Raw genomic sequence first — 23,097 nt, forward strand, 5'->3', positions numbered from 1 at the left:
GCCATTAAATTCTGTTACTTTTCCCCTAATGGAAAAAACCCTGATATTTAAAATGTGTAAATAAACTGACTTTCCTGTAATATTTAGAAAATCTCATCAGTTTATTGTGCATCAATACATGCAGTTTTGGCTCTATTGTTGTGTTTTTCTTTCTATTGTGTCCTAAAATGCAACACTGGTAGATCTCAATTTGCACATTTCTGCAGGAAAAACCACACCTTTACACCGGCTACTCTACCGTGTGCAGCAGGCATGCTGCAACTGTGTGTACAGAACCTAAGAAGGTCAGGAACAACAGCTGGTCAAAGTGGAATGCTAAATATTTGTCTACAGTTGTTGCTGTGTTTATGGATGTTATTTAATGTTATTGTGGACGGTGCATGAATTATAAGAAGAAGAAAAAGACAGGCTGATAGTTTTTACACTGAGGTCAGGATCTGGGTCAGCGAGGGCAGCTGAGAGGTTTCGGCGTAGACCTGTCCAGCTCTCGCAGCTCAGTACGTCAGAAGGTGGAGCACAGCAGAGCAGCTGCAGGGCTTCCCAGCGTACCTACACACACACACACATACACACACACACACACACACACACACATACATACATACACATACAAATACTCGCTGATCCAAGTCCTGCCTTACTGTCTTTTTTTAGATTTTAATAGAAAAAACACACACATGAAAGATGTTTATATACCTCTCTTGGTCTACTTGGGTCAAGCTTCTCAGAAATGACCTGGAGCTGCTCCTGTTTGATGAAGCCGTAGCTCTGCTCAATACATAAAACACATCCATTATAGATTATTTTCATTGAACAAAGATTAAGAGCAAGTTGGTTAACTTCCAATAACAGTAGTTCCCACCATAGGTACAGTGGCAACATGTTAGACTAGTGATTGGAAGAGGGTGAGTTTGAATCCCAGCAGTACTGTTCTGCCACTTCTGGGCCCCTGAGCAAGGCCCTCAACCCTTAGCAGTATAACTGAGATAAATATAAATTGCCTCTGATAAATGCTATTAATTTAAATTTCATATCTTTTCTACAACAGCAATTTGCCAATCATTTACCTATTTAAAAAAAATACATATATACCTACTTTTTATCCATTTATAGTTACAGTTATGGAATGCTGTGGAAACAGGTTAGTTCCTGTATTAATAAATAATATATTTGGATCATTTGGAGTGCTATACAACTCCCTGTTAATTAGTTATTGTTTCAGAAATTACAGTATAATGTATAAGAACAAGCACATTAAATTTGTTAAATCTGATAAACCTGTGATCTGTATTGCAGCTGTCACTTGGGTCAGAGTTGATGTAATTAAAATGAATCACCTACTGGCCAATCAGTTTAAAGAATTCAACAGAGTTGTAGTATGAAGTATATTTCTGTGCCTTTTCAATGCCACAGTTCATCAAAAAAATAAAGGAACCATTTTTCTTCTACACAAAGACTCATTACCTGATTAAACGAGGAGTCGCTGTCCGAGCAGTTGTCTGTGTAGTGACTGTCCGATTGTTCGCGCTGGTTTGTGCCATGGGTCTCCTCCTTCTTCAGCTGATCCTCCTCGAATTTGTTCAGCAGTGACTCCACGATCACCGTCATGGTCTGCTTTAAGGTCTGCATCATCTGCTTATATCTGTCACACATCATCATTACGTCATCCATCTAAAATCATGGACAGAAAGCAACTGGAAGTAGAGAAAGGAGGAGATACATACTGTGCAGATTCTCTGGTTTTTCTAGTCACAGCATGGACCAGTGTGTCCTGCCCGGCCCCGACGCCATGCCCGTCTCCCTTGGAACAGTTCTCCGTTTCCTCCTCCATAACAGCCCCCAGGCTGCTCTCCACATACTGACGCAGATACTTAACGAACTCATAACTGAAACGTAAAGACGGAAACATAATTCAGCTTGACGATTACGCTTTCAAGGTGTCATAGAAAGAAAAAATCACCTTACTTGTGGAAGTTCTTGTCAGTTTCCTCCAGGTGAAGCAGGATCTCCTCGGCGCATTCCACCGATGGCGCGTTGGCGATTCGTTCTCTCACGCTCTTCAGAAGCTGTCTGAGCAGGGACTGGAGCTCGGCCTCGTCCTCCGAGGAAAAAAACTGTGACATCGCTCTGCAGGAGGTGTGATGCGCTCCTCTTCAAGGGGTTCCTGTGCAAATATAGATATGAGATCTTTACATGGCACAAAAACCGTGATTAATTTTAAATTTATATCCTGGATTTAAATATTCCTGTAAAGCTGCTTTATGCCAATGTCCATTGTTACAAATAAAACTGAACTCAGTGTATATTGTATAAACCTTGTGTACGAATATCGAGGCTCTTTATAATAAAGTTAGACCTTTAAGATCAAAGGTGTGTTTAGCTTCTAAGCTACACTTTTTTTGTTACTGTGGAAGTTTTCTAATATACTACATTACTATTACTAAAACAAACCTTCTTCTTTCAGCTTTTCCCTTCAGGGGTCGCCACAGCGAATCATGTCTCTCCACCTATCCCTATCTTCTGCATCGTCAGCACTTCCACCCACTAGCTTCATATCCTCATTTATTCCATCCATATACCTCCTCTTTGGCCTTCCTCTTTGCCTCCTTCCTGGCAGCTCCATGTCCAACATTCTCCTACCAATATACTCACTCTCCCTCCTCTGAACATGTCCAAACCACCTTAATCTGTCCTCCCTAACTTTGTCCCCCAAATGTCCAACATGAGCCGTCCCTCTGATGTACTCGTTCCTAATCCTGTCCAACCTTGTCACTCCCAAAGAGAACCTCAACATCTTCAGCTCTGCTACCTCCAGCTCTGACTCCTGTCTTTGTCTCAGTGATACTGTCTCTAAACCATACAGCATGGCTGGTCTCACCACTGTCTTGTACACCTTCCCCTGGATTCTTGCTGATATTTTTCTATCTAAAAAAGACACCTTTCTCCACCCATTCCAACCTGCCTGCACTCGCTTCTTTACCTCTTTCCCACACTCTCCATTACTCTGGACTGTTGACCCCAAGTACTTAAACTCCTGTACCTTCTTCACCTCTTCACCCTGTAATCTTACTGTTCCACTTCCCTCCCTTTTATTCACACACATGTATTCAGTCTTACTCTGACTGACTTTCATTCCTTTTCTCTCCAGTGCAAACCTCCACCTCTCCAGATTTTCCTCCACCTGCTCCCTGCTCTCACTACTAAAACAAATAAAATACTAAACATTTGGCACACAGATGCAACAATAGCCACACACTCAAGAGTATTACAATCACAGTTACCTTTGTATGCCTTAACAAAACTAGCAGTATCAGAGTTAATTACACCATAAACCCTTTACAACTGCTCAGTTCATGAACCTGGTGGCTGTATTATATAACCTATTGATAATATTTTGCACGTTTGGGAATACTCAGATCGAAATCTAATCGAAATATTCAGCAATATGCAAACCAGCCCTTATCTATGGAAATAAATTCCGTTCCAGATGAAATCACATCTGGAGAAAACATGAAACTGTAATCAAGCAAGTACGTAATCAACAATCTCGCGACAATGATTGTCTCTGTCTGCTGCAGCTTTACAGCTTCTCTTCACTGGAACTTAGAAGTCCAAACCTGTTTCCAGCATGACAATACCCCTGTGCACAAAGCAAGCTCCTTGAAGATATGATGTGAAAAATTTGGAGTAGGAGAATTCAAGTGTCCAGCACTGACTCTGTCTCAATCCCACTGGAATGAAGTGGAACACTGACTGTGTATCAGGCCTTGTCACTAGACATTAATGTGCAACCTGACTGAACAAATCTACAAAATCTAGAAAAAAGCTTATGCTGAAAGGTGGAAGTTATTATAACAGAAAAATGGAGAGCAACTCCATGTCCCATAGTTTTGAAATGGACACATATGAGTGTGATGGTTAAGTGATTTTGTACTGTTGGTTATATACACTGATCAGCCATAACATTATGAACAGTGAGAGGTGAAGTGAATAAGACTGATGATCTCCTCATCATGGCACCTGTTAGTGGGTGGGATATATTAGGCAGCAAGTGAACATTTTGTCCTCAAAGTTGACGTGTTAGAAGCAGGAAAAATGGACAAGCGTAAGGATTTGAGCGAGTTTGATGAAGGGCCAAATTGTGATGGCTAGACCACTGGATCAGAGCATCTCCAAAACTGCAGCTCTTATGGGGTGTTCCCGGTTTGCAGTGGTCAATATCTATCAAAAGTGGTCCAAGGAAGGAAAAGCGGTGAACCGGCATCAGGGTCATGGGCGGCCAAAGCTCACTGATGCACATGGGGAGCGAAGGCTGGTCCGTGTGATCCGATCCAACAGACGAGCTACTGTTGCTCAAACTCCTGAAGAAGTTAATGCTGATAGAAAGGGGTCAGAACATGCCAGGTCAGGGGTGTTTTGGCAGCAAAAGGGGGACCAACACAATATTAAGCAGGTGGTCATAATGTTATGCCTGATCGGTGTATAGTGTATTTAATGCAAGAATGTGTGAGGTGTTTGTTGGGATTCGTGGGACACACAGTAGAGGCACATAAACACGGTATCTGTAAATTTTTCATTATAGACTGTCCTGTATTGAAAATTGAAGTTGGACATCAAACACTGCCTCATCCTCGACTCTTAGGATCAGTGTGAAATGCTGCACTAGTTTCTGCAACCTACTTGTTCAGCGGTAGGCAATAAAGTCAGGGATAAAAGCCAATGTAAGGCGTGTTATAGGAAAATGATCAGTGGCAGAGATAAAGTTATGAATGGAGATAGGTTTATTATTTTCCTATATTTTATTCCTCTTACACCTCAGCAATTTGCCAACAATTACAGTGTTTAATATATTCAGTTACATTCATTGATATCAAATGTCCCTGAGGCAAGTTAGGGTTAAAAACAATACATTTTGGATTATGTTAAGCATCCACTATACAAATCCCAGTGTAGGAGCTGTTACTATAGAAACAGTTACAAATAGCGCAGTAACATTGACCTGTCTTTCATATTACAGGGCCGGAACTACTTTCCAAGCCGTGCTGTTATGCAAAAATAATGCACACGTTCTGACCAATCAGATTCGAGTCTTTAACCGTGCCGCGCTATAATATAGGAATAACGCGCATTAATATAATCCTGAGATTATAGTGGTGAACTATTGTCAGAGCTGCAACCCTAGAAAATGAATAAACACCTAGTGATCAGTCATAACTGCTTATTCAACAGCGTCGTGGTATATACGTGAGACTTAGTATACGAATTGTATATTAAATTGCCCAGACATATGAAACAAATCATTTTAGCTGCATTTCTGGCTAACTCTGCTGGCTAAGCTAAGCCAAAATAAACTAGGATAACACTTAGAAAATCCCTAATATCCGCGTGCAACCCTTGCTAGCCAGCTAACGCAGAGTTTTAAGCAAAAGCAGTGTTACCTGTTTTTTAAAAAAAAAAACTCATCCCATTTTCGAGAATTTTCCTTTAGTGTCCATTGGAGAAGAAACAAAAATGTTCCAGGCTCACACGGTGAACAAGTCAGCGACGCTTGACTAGAATTCACGGCCACGTTACAAACGGCAACCTAATGTACATGTCGCGCACTGCATAGTGCGTACAAGTGACTGTGCTTCACCTTAAAGTAGGTCACATATATAGAAAGTAGTGAGAGATTTGGAACACAACCCATGAACGCTGCCTTCGTACAGCTGGCGTTTCTATGGAGACAGCAAGCTACAAGCGCGAGCTAATGTGCGATGAACGCAGGAAGCAGAGAAATTAATAGCGCATATTTTTAATATAATAAAAATACACAAATATAAAGAGATGTGGTTGTGCTTGGAATAAAGAATAAGAACAAACTGAGGACGTAGTTATAACCATTCAAACAGTGAGCGAACTAGCCCTTTAAGGCAGTCACGTGGGTTGGTCAGCGCGACTTCTTCCGGGTTTGATGTTTATGTGCGCTCGAAAGGCATCAGAGAGTCGAAATTGTAGATTTTGTGCTGTATTAAGTTTAATCGAGTGATTTAATCATGGCTGCGGTCGACAGTTTTCCATTGCTATATCGAGAAATCGCTAGATCTTGCAGTTGTTATGTAGAAACGCTTGCATTAGTGGGTGCACTCTATACTGCAAGTAAAGCTGTTACACTGATGAGGGACTGCTATAGTCTGATAAGGCTTCACTTCATCCCACGTCTTGTTTACCCTAGAGATCTTGTGCACAGATATGGAAAATGGGCCATTATTAGTGGTAAGTTGGTATCAGTGGAATGTCCAGGAATGTTTTGGCGCAGGTTCCCAGTTCTGATCCCGGAGGTCATGTAGAGCAGAGGATACTCCAGGACCAGGGTTAGGAACCTGTACTTTACCATACCTAGATCCTGACGAACTCCTTTACATCTCTTCCAAACAGGTGCATCAGAGGTGATAGCTAAAGCATATGCTGAGGAGCTGGCCAGGCATGGTGTAGGCATTATCCTCATTAGCACAGACAGCACCTCTCTAAATGACACCGCCAGGACCATCTCTGACACTCATGGAGTCGAGGCTGTCCTGGTGGAGGCAGATTTCAGCCACGGTGCCTTGACGTGCAAGCCCATTAAAGACGCAATCAAGGACAAAGACATCGGATTTGTCATAAACTGCCTGAATTCGTCGCTGGATATCCCCCGAGACTTCCACGATATATCTGAGAGCGAGCTGTGGCAGATTATAAACAACACTGTATCTGCTGCATCACTGATCACCCGCCTGGCTCTACCCGGCATGGCTGAGAAGCAAAGAGGCGTAGTTGTTAACATTTCATCAGGAAGGTGCTTCAGACCCTATGCACGGAAGGCTGCGCTCTCTGCCTCGACGGTCAGAGATCAGATCATTGTGTCACATTGTCCTGTTCCACTGATTAATTAACACACCTACTGACACATTTTTAATGCTCATTATACATGGAACAGTACTCAAATAATTTGCATGCAGCCAACTGGCATTTCCTCTAACCTTTGAGTTTCAAATATTTCCTCAGGCTTTCTTTGACCACTTCAGTCGTGCTCTGCGTTATGAATACGGCCATCGTGGAGTGTTTGTGCAGAGTTTGCTTCCTGGTTCTGTAGCCTCTGAGGGAGATGATGGAAGTATCATCACTGGCTGGTTGGTTCCTCAGCCTCATGTTTACGCCAGGCATGCTTTGTCCACTCTGGGCATCTCGCACAGAACTACAGGATACTGGCCTCACACGCTACAGGTACAATACACATTCTCCAATTTAAAAAATTTCTGATGTATTCACAATAATCACAAATGATGATAATGATTTGTATTTTTTTGTCGTGTTCTTTCCAGCTTGGACTTGTGCGGTGTGTTCCAGAGTGGATATGGGTCCTGGGAGAGAGAGTGATGTGTAGGATGACCTAAAAGCTCAGACTTTCACCTGAATAATAAATAATAAATGTTGCAGTGTTTAACAGCGTATAAGTACAGGACGTGACTAGCTTACAGTACATGCACTGGCTATAAGTGTGGTACACTTCTGCAGTTCTTATCTTGTGCAACGTATTGTGTCGAAATATTCCATGATCACTTTTAGCTGACCGGGTGATAACATAGTTGTGTTATAAACAACTTGACGAGTGACCAATATTCTATATACATCAGTGTCTCTGGTGTTTTGTGTGTACTGCTTATAGAAAATGGTGATTTATTTATATATTGTTGTAAGAGCTCAGATTCTACATGCTTATTTTCAACAATTCTCAATAAAGTATTATTAAACTTCATATTCCTATATGTGACTTTTTTGTCATTCTATATATTCTATAGTATGAAATGTAACACAACAACCTTTATTTACTTTTTATCCATTTTTAGTTACATTTAAAACAAGAGACTTATACCTTACAGCAACTTCTGTTAACAAGAACACATTTTATTTACTTCTTATCCATTTATAGTTACATTTCTGGCATTTGCCCTTTTCCAGAGCATCTTACATTTTGTCTCATTTTTTAATACAACTGAGAAATACAAGGTTAAGGACATTGCTCAGGGGTGCAGCAGTGACAGCTTGGTGGACCTGGGATTGGAACTCACAACCTTCCCATCAGTAATCCAACCCCTTAACCACTAAGTTACCACATCATATACATTTAGACTTACTATCCAATATTGAATAATTTACACAAAATAAGTCACGAGTTAATTATCACTTATGTTAAAGCAGCTATAAAAAAATATCAATCCATCCTCCTCCTAGTATTTCTAGTGGAGTTAATCTTCTGAAATGTTTTATTCCTAAATGTTGTGGAACGTCCACAAAACAAGAGAGGTCCTGTTGATTTTTTTATTTTATTTTTTTTTAATTTACAAATCACATTTTGTCACATACACAACCTTACACAGTATGATATGCAGTGACTGTGTTGTAAAAAAAAAGATCAAAATAGGAATTCAATTCTTATAAAAACAATTATTTTATATATATATAATTATATTATATATATGAAAAAAAAATATATATATATATATAGAAGGATGTAGATCAGTGGCAGAAGATTATGACTATTATAGATAAAGGCAGTGGCTCTGGGTAGTTGATCAGAAGGCCAGGATTCAAGCCTCAATACTGCCATGCTGCCACTGTTGAGCCCTTGAGCAAGGCCCTTAACCCTCTCTGCTCCAGGGCACTGTATCATAGCTGCCCCAGCACTCTGACCCCAATCTTTCAAAGCTGGGATATGTGTAGGAAAGAAATTCACTGTGCTAGCAATAATAAAGTCCAGATGTATGCAATTTTATGTAGACTTTTATAAAAAAAGATCATCATAAAATCCATAATCATGATATACTTGAAACAATCTGTGAGTAAACTGTGAAACATTTCAAGTGCATTCATTTGTTCCTTCATGTTTTCCATCAGGATGATATCTCTGAAATAACCGGAGCGTCTTATAGGGATGTTTTGGTTCAGATAGAGACGCCTCGAGAAGGAAAAAAAAAGTCTGACAGTCTTTGCTTGGGTTTTTGCATCTGTCCAGCCTTCGAGACATCCGTGCCTTCTCTCCCATCTCTCTCGGTAGGTAAGTAGGATAAAACTTCAGACTTAATTTGTTATAATATATCCGAATAAAATATTTGTAGGTTTTGGCTTTAGATTCTACCAAAGGATAATAAATCATTTTATAGATTGTGTATGGATGAGTCGTTTCTTTTTTCTTTCTGGTTTTCTGGTGCCTTCATTTGTAGTCTTAAAGTATATTTTTATGCTAGTAGAAATAAGAATATTTGTGATCTTGAGCCCTGCTAGAGAGGTACTGTATACACTGTCTGAGATTTTGCAATTATTATAAAAAAAAAAAAATATGTGCAAGATTTCTGTTGTGAATTTACCTGTTTTTAATATAAGACCTGTCATTCTAAAACATGAATATTTAATAAGAAATCTATGTAATGATGTTCATGACATTACATGGATATGAAAGTCTCCAAACACATCAGAAATTTACACTTTTTAACCTTTACTAAAATGATTACTCCCATTTCTTTGTAAACACACATAGAGCTGTCTTAAAAAATATCTGATATAAACAACTGATGAAAAATCTTGGAAGATATTTTCCTAAATCATTGATATTTCTTATATATATATGTATAAAAGCTGTTTTTTATCTCTTTGTGAAAGCTTGGTCATGTCATAGGTGTAAAAAGAAATTATTAGCTGGATTAACTACATTTTCGAAGGAGCACACATCTTGCATTGAGATCCAGATTAGTTCTGGGTATTTAAACAAGGTCAAAGCCTTGGTTCCCACCAGACTTAAGAAGTTATCATCTAAGACCTTGCTCGCTGCTTATCAATAAGCACAACATCTCATTTGTTCTGATAAGGTCATGTTAGATAGTCCGGTCGTTTGCAGTATAGCCCTAGATTAGTGCTATGGATCTTCTGTTGTATGGCGCAAGAAACATAAGATTGTTCAGTAAATACATGTTAATGATACATTAATGAGGAATAAAGCACAACAGGGCTGGATGCAAGTATGAGGTGCTGTGATGTAGCATGACATGAAGTTACTGTCATGCCACATCAGCAAGCTAATGTTAAAACTTATGTTCTAAAGTCGTGTAATAACATATCCTGTAGCAACTATGAAAAGTTTTATATATATATATATATATATAAAAACAGCCTCCAGTTTCTCAAAAACATAACAATTGTATTAAACTTACTGACTGGAGACTCCTTCCATAAAATGAGTCTTCTTATAGAGTCTTCACCATGACGACGGTGTTTAATGAAATAATAATAAAAAATTGTATTAGTCATAGATTATTGTGGAGCGTTACCATAGATACCAATGATACTAGATTAGAACAAGCACATTAGTCTATGTTTCGCCGAGACTACTGGCAGAGCTGCTGTAAAAGAAAATTAATCAACATTTTCTGACCTTATACGTTTGCTAAAGGTTCTTGAATGGTTTTTCATCAACATTTTCTATAAAAAATTTTTTAAAAAGGCTGTCCTGTTAATGAAACATTCATTTAATGGTTCTTCTATGGCATCACTGCAAAAACCCCCTTTTTGGTTCTTTCTAATTTTTTCTAAAGTTATTTCTAAGAGTGTATGATAGTTAAGGGTTCTTTAGTCATATCCAACAAGAGCAGTGTCGTGAGTCACTTTTGACTGGCCTTCAAAATCACAAGATATCAATTGCATAGAAACCCGTGGGAATATTTGAAAGAGCAGGTGTAGGTTTATGCTTTATCCTGACCACTGTCATGTTGGTTTAATCGGTTCATTTTCTGAGAAATAAATCGAACTCAGTTCAGTAGGAAATGTCAGGGGATGGAGCTAACAGAGAAATGAAGTGTGGGAGTGTAGCACAAACATCATGTCTATGGGAAGCATGACTAATTATTATGAAAGAAATGACAAATGTGACTATTTGTTGCCTTCTGTTGCGCCAACTGTTCCACTGGCTGGTTGTGCATTTCATCTGCTGGCATCCATCCATCTGTCCGTCCATCCATCCATCCATCCATCCATCCATCATACTATTTCTCTGTAGCACATAATCACTAAGCTACCACTGTTATACCACCAGTCATTTATTCCTATGTTGATGTTTTGCTGCTCCTTCTTCCTCAGGTGACCCACATAACTGAAGATGGGTGACTGGGACCTCCTCGGCCGGCTGCTTGACAAGGTGCAGAAACACTCGACTGTAGTCGGGAAGATCTGGCTGACTGTGCTGTTCGTCTTCAGGATACTTGTGCTTGGAGCCGGTGCTGAGAGAGTGTGGGGTGACGAGCAGTCCGATTTTATCTGTAACACACAGCAACCCGGCTGCGAAAATGTCTGCTATGACCACGCATTCCCAATCTCCCACATCCGCTTCTGGGTGCTGCAGATCATCTCGGTGTCCGCTCCCACTCTGGTCTACTTGGGCCATGTCCTGCATGTCATAAATGAAGAGAAGGGCATAAGAGAAGCTCTGAAGAAGGCCCAAAATGATCAGGTTAACATTTTTCACAAGAAAGGCCTCAAACTTCCCAAATACAGCAACGACAAAGGGAAAGTCAGCATCCAAGGTCGTCTGCTGAGAAGCTACATTTTGAATTTGCTCTGTAAGATCTTGCTGGAGGTCGGATTTATTTTAGGACAGTATTACCTTTATGGCTTTACGCTTCATGCTCAGTATGTATGTAGTCGCTTCCCGTGTCCTCACAAAGTCGACTGTTTTCTGTCAAGGCCTACAGAGAAAAACATCTTCATTTGGTTCATGCTAGTCGTGTCCTGTGTGTCATTGCTACTGAACCTTATTGAAGTCTTCTACCTGTTTGTCAAGAAGATCAATGAGTGCGTGAACCGCAAGCGCGACTACAAAGTTACGTCTGTGACCCCGGTTTTGACCAAAAAGACTTTCGAAAACAAAGACCACATGATCCAGAACTGGATGAAACGGGAGCTACATCTCCAGAATAGAGAAGCTGCCAATGAAGTGGGCAAACACTCGATGTTGGAAGACCACAACACCAATGACGTGGAAGAGGTTCATATCTGAGCTTTGTAAACAGAACCTTTCTCAAGGCCAGTTGACACAAATATCCATGAGACTGAGCAGCTGTTTCTTTCACGATAGATAATACACTATACGACCAAAAGTATTTGGGCACCTGTCTTTCACAGCCATACAGCTTGTGTTTGTTGAACATCCCATTCCAAAACCAAGGGCATTAATATAAAGTATTAGTTCCTTCCTTTGCTGCTACAACAGCATCCTCTATTCTCAGAAGGCTTTCCACTACATATTGGAGCGTGGCTATGGGGATTTGTGAGCGTATAGGTCGGGCCTCTATAGACCGATTTTCTGGGGCACAGTAAAACTTTAGTGTGCCCCAGAAACAATGAGTCTTAGCTATGTGTGAAAATAGAGTATTATTTCCTGTTCATGAAACGTTATTATATACATCCTTTGAATCATTTAATACATGAAGGCTAACTGTAGCATCAACTAAAGCAAAAATATCCCGCAAATCCTTTTCAGTCGTATGCCACGCCCCCGACCCCTGCTGTGCTCCTCCCCCCTTCACTTTTCCCTGTTTAAACCTCATCATTGTAGCTGAAGATTTATGAGAAATAACTACCAGGCTAACGGTTATCTGTATTCATGAGTAGTATCTGAATTTGTATTTAGTTGAATGAGGCCACCTTGATTGATTAGCTTGTTCATTCTGAAAAAAGTGCTGTAATACTACTAATACCCTAGGTCAAATTTTTAGGTTTCCTGTGCCACCAGTTGTGATCAAACTCTAGAAACGCCCCTGGCACTGGTGTTCATTGAGGGTGAGACAGAGCTCTGTACAACCACCTCAGTTCTGCCACTTCAACTTTAACCTCCACAACATATAAAGTCTATAGCGATGCTTTGTGCACAGGTCCATTCTTACTGTAGTTCCAGTGAAGGAAAACTGCAATTCTACAAAATATGCAGACATTCTATACATCTGTGTGCTTCAAAAACATTTGGAAAAAGAACAACATATGGGTGTGATGTTCAGGTGTCCACATCCTATTACATATTACATTACAAATTCTTTTTTTTTTAAATAGCAGATCTGACGTTCTAAACTCATTTTAATATATAACGTGTTGTTTCCATAACAACAACGTGATCACCGGAACTTGTATGGAGGACACGCCACAAGCATCTCAGCATCTAGCAATAATATATATATGGTGGATGCTTTCTATTAGGAGATATTCATGGAAGGAGTCTCCAGTGTCAGTTTCAGCATCTTCAAGTGTTTTCTATCCAAACAAGAAAGAGCCTAGTGAGAGAAGAGCTGTTTATAATGTAAATGCTGAAACAAAACTGATAACAGAACAACACTAACATGTCCCATGGATGATTCAGAGCATTACATGTTACTATAAAGGGGTAAAAATGATGATGTTGCACTTACACAATGAATAAAACTCCTAAGGAGATGCTATTGCTAGAAAATTAAAAGTTTATTTCAGAATTCTGTTTCTCCATCCCATCACTGATTATTTTCCTATAACTGCACCCTCCACCCCCCCTCAAATAATTTTTAATTATATTCCAAAACCATAGAGTTTCCTGAAGATTTATATATGATTTAATTATGAAATGTTTTTTCCCTGTGAAACTTGGAATAAATTCAGAATTGTACAATTGAATTGACAAAAGAAAGTTTTTTTCTTCCCTTCTTACTTTCTTTCTTTTCAAAAGTATGACGTTCCAAATGTAAAAGGAGTGTAGAACAGATCAGTGTAAAGAGCATGGTCCACAATCTGTCAATCATTAATACACTATTCTAACCATGAGCGGGGCATTTACCGATCTTCAGACTACGTGACGGACCGATTTTAAAAAATTATTACACAACCATTGCCAACCACTTGAAGACAAAAACTCAAGGTCCAACCACAGTGAGCCATTATTTCTGCTGTGGAATTTTTATCTGCTAGTTTCTTCTGTGAAGGTGAGTGAGAAATGTCAAATGATACAAATATCATAAAATTACTGAGGAAAATGTCAGCCTTATATTTAGAAGAGATGGGGAAATAAATCTATAAGCAGAGATTTGAAATGATTTTGGGGTGACGTAGAATGATACGTGATCGCTTTAATATTTAATTTCACTGTTTAGTATTTAGTGTAGTGTAGAGTTAAAATAATGGGAATCGCATAGTAAGAATATTTTTCACATCCCAGGTTGATGTGAATTGTTTCTGCTTGAGTTTATAACGATATTTATCGATGCAAACACATCAGTCTGTTGATATCTGAAAATTATTATTAAATTATAATATTAGATTATTAATAGTTTGGTCAAAATAACCTTTTTGGCTTTCTGTCAGGTGGCTAATAAGAGTGATATCTAGTACATGCTGTCATATAATTAAAGAAGAACCGAGAATAATAAATAATATTTCTGAGATTTTATACCATATACTTCATTTCTGGATTTAAAAACCTGCCTGAAGAATCTTAACACTTCTTAACACTTTCTATGAAGATCATATCTATGAAAAATGATTAATGCATTTATTTCACATTTTAATGTTATCAATAGTGTATAACAGGAATAGAAATTAAATGAAAACCGTATTAATTATTTTATATTTCTTTGGTATTGGCTATGTAATGTGTTTTTGATGCATCCTGTTCAAAATGTATAAACATATTATAAAGGTTGCTATAAACTCTGAAACCTTTTTTTCATATATTTGGTCATCATAGAAAGTGTTATTTACAAAAATCGTGTTTTTTATTGTTGAACATTTTTGTCGAATGTCTGTAGATTTGTAGAGTAATGGATAGAAATAAAGTGTTTAAAAAAGATTTTTATTATTGAATGTCTATCAGTGTTGATGTGAAAAGTAATTTAATGAGAGACGGGTTAATTTTAGTTGATAATAAAATACCTAGGTTAATTATTGTGAACAGGTGTGTAAAGACTGTGTAAAGATTTCTCATCTAAACTAAACTAAAGATAAGACATTCCTGTTCTTTTCATTTCCTTCTATGCAGGAAAGTCTGATAACTAAAGGAAATGGGAGACTGGGGCTTTCTGTCCACGTTACTGGACAAGGTGCAGTCCCATTCTACAGTCATCGGTAAGATCTGGATGAGCGTTTTGTTTATATTCAGGATCCTGGTTCTGGGTGCCGGAGCCGAGAGTGTATGGGGAGATGAGCAGTCCAGTCTTGTGTGCAACACATTACAACCCGGTTGTGAGAACGTCTGCTATGACTGGAAGTTCCCCATCTCTCACATCCGCTTCTGGGTCATGCAGATCATCTTCGTGTCCACGCCGACGTTACTGTACCTGGGCCATGCCATCCACATTATCCACCAAGAGAACAAGCTGAGGGAGAAAATTAAGCAACAGCACGAAGGCCGAATGCTAAAAACACCCAAGTACACTGATGACCAGGGTCACGTGAAGATCAAGGGCAACCTTTTGGGCAGCTACCTTACTCAGCTCTTCTTCAAGATCATCTTAGAGCTTGCTTTCATCGTGGGACAGTACTACCTCTACGGCTTCATCATGGTCCCAGAGTTCGCTTGCTCTAAAAGTCCGTGTCCACACACCGTCGAGTGTTTCATGTCACGTCCAACAGAAAAGACCATCTTCATCATCTTCATGCTGGTGGTAGCCTGTGTGTCCCTGCTGCTTAACATAATTGAGGTCTTTTACCTACTGTGCAGCAGAGTGAGATGCCGCTCCGGGAATAGGCGCATGAGGAATACCACTTCTGCCGAAAATCCCGCCAGTTTGTCTTCATCCTGGCAGCCTAAACTGGGAGCTGAAGATCCTCTAAAGCAAAACAAGATGAACATGGAGTTTGAGAGTCACACCAGGAACATGAGTGGGGCCAAAGAGGACAAAAAGCTGTTAGAGGATCAGTAGATTTAAAATATCAACACAAAAACTTCTCTGAATTTCTTCTATGAACTATTAGCTATTCTGCATAAATCATACTGTAGAAATATCACACTGTAGAAATATATGTTCAAGCAAAAAATGATGGTTTCTGTATGAAATATTATTACTAGGTTGGCCCTTTTGAAACAAAGCACTTCCTGGTGTTTCAGTATTTAAGTCTTATTCTATATGTATGCTGTTGCTACATAATAATGTTTGATCCATTTTTTTGTATTTTATCTATAATAAAACATTTCAGTTTAACATTTTTTAATCAGCTTATTTAATGAATTTATGGCAACCCTACCATATAATACCATAAGTAATATAATAATAATAATATATAGGGTGGTGGTAACTCAAGTGGTTAAGGCTCTGGGTCATTGACTGGAAGATCGGGGTTCCAGCACTGCCAAGCTGCCACCGTTGGGCCCTTGAGCAAGGCCCTTAAACCCCTCCCTGCTTCAGGGGCGCTGCATCATGGCTGACCCTGCACTCTGACCCCAACCCTCCAAGGATGGGATATGCGAAGAAAGAATTTCCCTGTGCAGTAATGTATATGTGACAAATAAAGACACCTTTAAAAATGAAGAAAAAAATAAGAAGAATAAAAGAATATTCTGAACTTTACAAAGACCTCTGATATTGTAAACAATTCACAGTATTAGGTTGTTAAAATATATATTTGAATAAATCTAATATCAAATGAAGTAAAGCACGCAATATCAGTTTTAAGCTATAGAAATTAATGATGTCAACCTATATCACTCAGGAATACGCAGGTTTTTAAAGCTTGTTTTCTTTAATGGTGAAGTTTATAAAGGAGAAAATCCACTCTCTGTGACTTACATGTTCATTTACAGTTAACATGATCATACAGTGATCAAGATTTTTTTGTGACTCTGTTGTCTCTTTGCCATTCTGATAGAGTTACAATGATATTTAGCAGCTGCATCTTTTATACCTAAAGCCAGTGATGAGGCGGTGTTTTAGTATTTTACGTAGTCTATCCAGCTTTCCTCATCTATAATGACTTGATTAAACAAATCAGCTTCTAAAGCTTTAACCTTCATTCAACTTAAATGCACTTGAAATAGTTCCCTGGGTGATTAGATATTCCAGTTCAACAGAATCCTGGGTTATCATTTTTGGCTAATCTACTAATCATACTCATGTCTTGTCTCATGACAAGAAGCTTTTATTGTCATTTCAACCATACACCAATCAGGCATAACATTAAGACCTCTGAAAGCTGAAGTGAGACTGATGATCTCCTCATCATGGCACCTGTTAGTGGGTGGGATATATTATGCAGCAAGTGAACATTTTGTCCTCAAAGTTGATGTGTTAGAAGCAGGAAAAATGGATTTGAGCGAGTTTGACAAGGGCCAAATTGTGATGGCTAGACCACTGGATCAGAACATCTCCAAAACTGCAGATCCTGTGGGGTGTTCCTGGTCTGCAGTGGTCAGTATCTATAAAAAGTAACCCCTTAAGTCCTGTAAGTTGTGAGGTGAGACCCATGGAACTGCTGCTAATATCTTGGTGCCAGATTCCACAGTCCACCTTCAGAGATCTACTGGAGTCCATGCTTCAAAGGGTCAGGGCTGTTTTGGCGAACTGTTCTTGCTTTAGACTAGAGCTTCCCTATATCCCTGAGTAAAAAGCCGTGCTATCCTGTGCTGTGCTGTGAAATGTTCCTCTACCCGGGGTTCAAAGGGGGGTTTAGTATAATGATAACCCGGGGTAAAGCACACGGTGAAAATCTCAGAGTTTTATAGTGATGTCTCCATTTTTTCTTCAGTGGAATTCAGATTAATATTACACTGGAACATGTGACCTGTAAATGTTCTCCAAATATCAACTAGTGTCATATGATTCTCTCTCTCTCTCTCTCTCTCTCTCTCGGTTTATCTGTCTCTAAATCTCTCACTCTCTCTCTACCTATCTCTATATCGCTCTCTTATATCTATCTCTCTTTCGATAGTACCTTGTAACATCCAACCAATCAGGAGAAGGAGTCATATCTTTGTGCAGGTCAGTTCAAGAATGTCTTGCGTTTTAGGTTTTTAGGTACCTTTTCAGCATGTTTATGTGGCTTTAAGGAGGAGGATGTATTTGTATGAATTTTTGAATGAAAACAGCGTCCACCTTCAGCTCTCCTGCTTATACCACTGGTAATGATTTTAAGAGCACATGACAGCATCGGAAACAGTTTTCCACACAAAACCTTTTATTGTTGCCTTTATTGTATTTATTTATAATCACACTCTCTGGTGTTTATAATCATCTATAATCACACTCTATGGTATTTATAATCATTTATAATCACACTCTCTGGTGTTTATAATCATTTATAATCACACTCTCTTGTGTTTATAATCATTTATAATCACACTTTCTTGTGTTTATAATCATTTATAATCACACTCTCTGGTGTTTCTAATCATTTATAATCACACTGTCTGTTGTTTATAATCATTTATAATCACACTCTCTGGTGTTTATAATCATCTATAATCACACTCTATGGTATTTATAATCATTTATAATCACACTCTATGGTATTTATAATCATTTATAATCACACTCTGGTGTTTTATAATCATTTATAATCACACTCTCTGGTGTTTCTAATCATTTATAATCACACTGTCTGTTGTTTATAATCATTTATAATCACACTCTCTGGAGTTTATAATCATCTATAATCACACTCTATGGTATTTATAATCATTTATAATCACACTGTCTGTTGTTTATAATCATTTATAATCACACTCTCTGGTGTTTATAATCATCTGTAATCACACTCTATGGTATTTATAATCATTTATAATCACACTCTCACCCAAACGAGGATGGGTTCCCTTTTGAGTCTGGTTCCTCTCAAGGTTTCTTCCTCTTACCATCTAAGGAGCATCAGGCTTGCTCATTAGGGATAAATACAAATAAATTGAAAAATAAGTCTAATATTAATCTTGAACTTTTTGTTCTATATTTCTTATGTTCTGTAAAGCTGTCCATTGTTAAGTTAAATGGTCTTTATTTGTCACATATACATAACTTTACAGTGGAGTCAGAGCCCAGGGTCGGACAGGATGCAGCACCACTGGAACAGAGGGGGTTGGGGCCTTGGTCAAGGCAGCTTGGCAGTGGCTTGAACCCCGATCTTCCAATCAATAACCCAGATCATTGTTAAAAGTACTAAACAAATAAAATTGAATTGAATTCATTTATAAAGTCTGTTATTCAGTGATTAGAACAGTTACTAACTGATTGGTGACGACCACTAAAGTTAACTTTAGCCAGAACTAGCTAATTAATATATTATCCTTTAAAGGCTAACAGTGGTTGCTCTTTTTTATGCCGGAAATGACTCATAATTTGGAATATTTGGAACAGGAAATTACAGCACATCTTTATGTTGTTTTTTTTTTTTTTATACAGTTACATTAAAAAAATATTTCTATTTGCGTCCATTATCTCATTCATCTGACAGTATTAGGTCAGAGTCATACAGTCAGCTATATCTCTATTTTCTTAGTTTATTCGGGTTCATCTGGACTAATATTACATTTTGTCTAATTTGCATAAATATGATGTTTTGTTAATGACATGCTTATAACATGATCAGTCTTATGATGCTGTAAAGCACACAAAGCAATGACATTAACCAAAAAAACATGGAAATACTTAACATTAAGGTTCCATTAGCTGATATTACACTGACTGGGCACTTTATTAGGAACACCTTTACACCTAGCGTTCATGCAGTTATCTAATCAACCATCAGAATGAGAAAAACAATGTGACCTCAGTGAAGCGACTTTGACCATGCACCATTGTGTATTCATCTGTTACTGCTGATCTCCTGAGCTTTTCACACACACACACACACACACACACACAAAACATCTCTAGAGTTTACAATAAACTAACAAACTTCCTATAAATTGCAGTTCTGTCGAAGCAAACACCTCAATGATGTGTAAGGTCAACAAAGAATAGCCAGTGCTAATGGTGATTCAGTGCTAATCATTTAATTACTAAGTGTCTAATTATCTTGAATACAGGCACATTTATCTAAAAATACCAAATATAAAATGAAACCAAATGAGTTGTCAATAGAATAAGAAAACTTTAAATTTAAAGATATTATTTAAAAGCATTCTGAATAATCTTCTATTTGATTTATTAGAAATCTGAAATAAATTTACCCATATTGATTTTTTTTTTTTTTTTGGTACTTTAATTACTTTGTAAACATTAGTAATAGTTTATTAATGCTTTATAAGTAGTTTATTATGTTTTCTAATTAAAAAAATGAATTTATTTTAATCCTTCAGAGTGATTTTTCACTCAGTTTTCTCTCCAAAGTGAATTTACAGTCAACCTCACATTGTCTGCTTGACCTTCACCCAAAAATAAACAAACAAATAAATAAATAAATAAAATTAAAAAAAATTCTAAACAATTCTATGCATATTGCTTGGATAAGAGGTTGGATATGTACTGAAACAGCCCATGAATGCATTATGAACAAAAAATCATTTACCTTGTAGACTAAATAATTTTTTTTTTCTTGATTATATGGCACTTTTAACTGGTATCTAAATGTGAACATTTTGGGATTCCAGCAACAGTTCATATGATTTATGGACGTCCCACTGAAGAACACGTCCCTGGTTTAATGATTGATCCTTCACCACTCCAAACAACTCCCCAGCATGCGAGTAAATGATCATCTGTGGTGCTGAAGAGCAACGTGACAGGAGTCCAATAACATTGTGAAACAGCACATGAATTAAAGGTCAGGTCTAAACGCCCATCGCGTTTTTTTCTTCATCCATTCGTTTACCACTCCTGCCTGTGGCATATTCTAAGGTAGGTAAACAGCTGTATCTTTCATAAAACAGTGAGTTTTTATGGGTATCTATGTGTATCCATATGGATATTTTCTTTAATTAAAATGTAGAGTTTTACTTACATAAAGTTTGCATCAAATTTGGAGATATTATTGTACGAAAATATTCAGCATTTGAGAGACTTTGTGGTATTACTTTATCACTTTCCTTCATAAAAAAAGAAAAAAATTGTCCTGTACAAGATAATGTTGAATCTCATAAGTTTTGAAAAATAAATAGTATTGTTATAATAATCAGTATTTTTTTTTTATTTCATTAATTTTAATCAGTCACAAAATGGTACTAAATGCTACATTTAATATAAAAAATATTTATTTTATTTTTTTGTACTAAATATCTTTTATAATTATGTCACATTAGGTTAATATGACCTATCTGGTATAATGTGTTTGGCAGCCATTTTCATAAAAATTAATAGGTTCATGTATTTATTTATTTATTTATTTATTTATTTATTTATTTATTTGTTGGTTTAATTAAGGATTATATATTATTTAAAATAGAATTTTACACTGTTATTATTTTTTAAGCTTATTTCAGCAAAGTGTTCATGCTCTCCTTCATGCCAGGTTGAAATTGGACCTTGGACTTTTGAGTCTTGGCCTGACCACAAACTCAGCGTGAGAGTGAAATTTGACATTTTTTTCCCACCAGATAAGTGTGAAAATGGGTGAATGGGGATTTCTGTCCAAGCTTCTGGATAAGGTGCAGTCGCACTCCACCGTCATCGGGAAGGTATGGATGACGGTGCTCTTCGTCTTCAGGATCATGGTGATTGGAGCTGGGGCTGAGAAAGTGTGGGGGGATGAACAAAGTAAAATGGTGTGCAACACCAAACAACCGGGTTGTACCAACGTGTGCTATGACCACGCGTTTCCCATTTCCCACATCCGCTTCTGGACCATGCAGATCATCTTCGTGTCCACTCCGACGCTCATGTACCTGGGTCACGTCATGCACATCCTACACAAGGAAAAGAAGCTCAGGAATTATCTCCAGAACCAAGCTAATGGTCAGGAAAACAAGATGCCCAAATACACCAATGACAAGGGAAAAGTGGAAATTAAAGGCAAATTACTGGGTAGTTACTTAACCAGCGTGATTGTTAAGATCTTGCTCGAGGCTGCATTTATAGCAGGGCAGTACTATCTGTATGGTTTCGTTATGCTCCCTAAAATTGTATGCACTCGATACCCGTGTCCCTACACTGTAGAGTGCTTCATGTCTCGTCCCACTGAGAAAACCATCTTCATCATCTTCATGCTGGTCGTCTCCTGCGTGTCTTTGCTGCTGAACGTTGTCGAGATGTTCTACCTGATTTGCTGCAGAAAACGTACTAAGCTGAGAATAACCTCGTAAAGTGTCTTACTTTAAACGGACAAAAGGGCCACAAAAGGAAGTTGTATTATTGTAATACACTGCCCTGTATGACTTTTTCTATTTAAAAATTTCATTTCTTCTAGACATCCGTTGATTTTGTTTGCTTATATTTCTAGACAACTAGTCTGATTTTAGTTTGTTACTTCACTGTGCACCTTTCCTTTTGGTTTTCAGAAGTTCATGGACAAATGCAGAACACAAAGACATTCTCTCATAAATATGATTGTGTGTCCTTACCTTTGAAACAAGTGTTTTTTTTTTTTTAATAAAATGCATATTAACTCTGAAAGTATTATACATTTCATTCAGCACTAGTTGACATGGTTCCTTAAGAAATCTTTGGATAAATAACAGCTCCATATTTATCATTTTATCCAAACTGGGTAACTGTTATACTGTATGTGTATGTAATCCTGTAACAAACCCTTTGACAGAGTGTTTCATAAATAATATATATATATATATATATATATGAGTGGTATGAGAGAAATAAAACATGACAGTTTTCCAAAAACATCATGTCCCAATGTTGTTGTTTTTGTTTTTAGAAATTGGGAATGAATTTTAGCCTAAGCGATTCTTTTTTATTGGAATTTAGCATGGTGTGATATTTCTTGACTTCTTCCTCATTCTGGATAAGTACAGGTCTGTAAAGGGGTTGAGTAGGGAATGATGTTCTAATGATTTTACAATATGAGATATGATTTTTTTTCAGAGCGTGATGATGTGAATCTGAATCAGGTTGATGTGATGAAGGATTTTGTTATAGCTTAGAAAAAAACAAGCCTTTATTTTTGTCACATATACTCTACAGCACAGTAAAATTCTTT

At 37.8% G+C, this 23,097-nt stretch overlaps 5 protein-coding genes across 8 annotated transcripts in view; 4 read left to right on the forward strand and 1 right to left on the reverse strand.

Moving 5' to 3' along the window:
- tbc1d32 (TBC1 domain family, member 32) overlaps positions 1-5,596 on the reverse strand; it is a 54,445-nt gene extending 48,849 nt beyond the window's left edge. The window contains exons 1-6 of the mRNA XM_058379353.1: positions 5,439-5,596; positions 1,966-2,164; positions 1,725-1,886; positions 1,465-1,642; positions 697-768; positions 424-549 (exon numbers count right to left, since the gene is read on the reverse strand). Coding sequence (XP_058235336.1) covers positions 424-549; positions 697-768; positions 1,465-1,642; positions 1,725-1,886; positions 1,966-2,123 — 696 coding nt within the window. The 5' untranslated portion in view covers positions 2,124-2,164; positions 5,439-5,596. The remainder of the gene's footprint in view (positions 1-423; positions 550-696; positions 769-1,464; positions 1,643-1,724; positions 1,887-1,965; positions 2,165-5,438) is intronic.
- A 323-nt stretch (positions 5,597-5,919) lies between these two features.
- On the forward strand, positions 5,920-7,777 carry hsdl1 (hydroxysteroid dehydrogenase like 1). Its single transcript, XM_058379354.1, has 4 exons — positions 5,920-6,255; positions 6,418-6,863; positions 7,027-7,245; positions 7,344-7,777. The coding sequence occupies exons 1-4, from the start codon at positions 6,036-6,038 to the stop codon at positions 7,413-7,415; spliced, it is 957 nt and encodes a 318-aa protein (XP_058235337.1). The 5' UTR covers positions 5,920-6,035; the 3' UTR covers positions 7,416-7,777.
- A 776-nt stretch (positions 7,778-8,553) lies between these two features.
- Positions 8,554-13,685, forward strand: gja11 (gap junction protein, alpha 11). Of its 2 annotated transcripts, none has more exons than XM_058378599.1 (2): positions 8,554-9,076; positions 11,149-13,685. In XM_058378599.1, exon 2 carries the CDS (start codon positions 11,168-11,170, stop codon positions 12,062-12,064), a length of 897 nt encoding a protein of 298 aa, XP_058234582.1. In that variant the 5' UTR covers positions 8,554-9,076; positions 11,149-11,167; the 3' UTR covers positions 12,065-13,685. The 2 variants fall into 2 exon arrangements, with proteins under 2 accessions (XP_058234582.1, XP_058234584.1); XM_058378601.1 differs by having other exon boundaries at positions 8,554-9,072.
- A 164-nt stretch (positions 13,686-13,849) lies between these two features.
- On the forward strand, positions 13,850-16,537 carry gja13.1 (gap junction protein alpha 13.1). The gene is made up of 2 exons (XM_058379379.1): positions 13,850-14,009; positions 15,062-16,537. The coding sequence occupies exon 2, from the start codon at positions 15,084-15,086 to the stop codon at positions 15,942-15,944; it is 861 nt and encodes a 286-aa protein (XP_058235362.1). The 5' UTR covers positions 13,850-14,009; positions 15,062-15,083; the 3' UTR covers positions 15,945-16,537.
- A 1,321-nt stretch (positions 16,538-17,858) lies between these two features.
- On the forward strand, positions 17,859-22,748 carry gja12.1 (gap junction protein, alpha 12.1). Of its 3 annotated transcripts, none has more exons than XM_058379384.1 (3): positions 17,859-17,996; positions 20,600-20,772; positions 21,542-22,748. In XM_058379384.1, the coding sequence occupies exon 3, from the start codon at positions 21,554-21,556 to the stop codon at positions 22,244-22,246; it is 693 nt and encodes a 230-aa protein (XP_058235367.1). In that variant the 5' UTR covers positions 17,859-17,996; positions 20,600-20,772; positions 21,542-21,553; the 3' UTR covers positions 22,247-22,748. The 3 variants fall into 3 exon arrangements, with proteins under 3 accessions (XP_058235367.1, XP_058235366.1, XP_058235365.1); XM_058379383.1 differs by having other exon boundaries at positions 20,600-20,846; positions 21,457-22,747; XM_058379382.1 differs by having other exon boundaries at positions 20,600-20,846; positions 21,542-22,747.
- The last annotated feature ends 349 nt before the right edge of the window (positions 22,749-23,097 follow it).

The sequence above is a fragment of the Hemibagrus wyckioides genome, linkage group LG25 (assembly GCF_019097595.1).
Source record: "Hemibagrus wyckioides isolate EC202008001 linkage group LG25, SWU_Hwy_1.0, whole genome shotgun sequence".
NCBI lineage: Eukaryota > Metazoa > Chordata > Actinopteri > Siluriformes > Bagridae > Hemibagrus > Hemibagrus wyckioides.

What these genes read in the sequence shown, in the direction of transcription:
- hsdl1 (XM_058379354.1), top strand. Translation starts at nt 6,036, where the DNA reads ATGGCTGCGGTCGACAGTTTTCCATTGCTATATCGAGAAATCGCTAGA. An exon ending in AAAATGGGCCATTATTAGTG is followed by an intron (nt 6,256 to 6,417) that starts GTAAGTTGGTAT and finishes TCTTCCAAACAG; the next exon opens with GTGCATCAGAGGTGATAGCT. An exon ending in CTGCGCTCTCTGCCTCGACG is followed by an intron (nt 6,864 to 7,026) that starts GTCAGAGATCAG and finishes ATATTTCCTCAG; the next exon opens with GCTTTCTTTGACCACTTCAG.
- gja11 (XM_058378599.1), top strand. Translation starts at nt 11,168, where the DNA reads ATGGGTGACTGGGACCTCCTCGGCCGGCTGCTTGACAAGGTGCAGAAA.
- gja13.1 (XM_058379379.1), top strand. Translation starts at nt 15,084, where the DNA reads ATGGGAGACTGGGGCTTTCTGTCCACGTTACTGGACAAGGTGCAGTCC.
- gja12.1 (XM_058379384.1), top strand. Translation starts at nt 21,554, where the DNA reads ATGGGTGAATGGGGATTTCTGTCCAAGCTTCTGGATAAGGTGCAGTCG.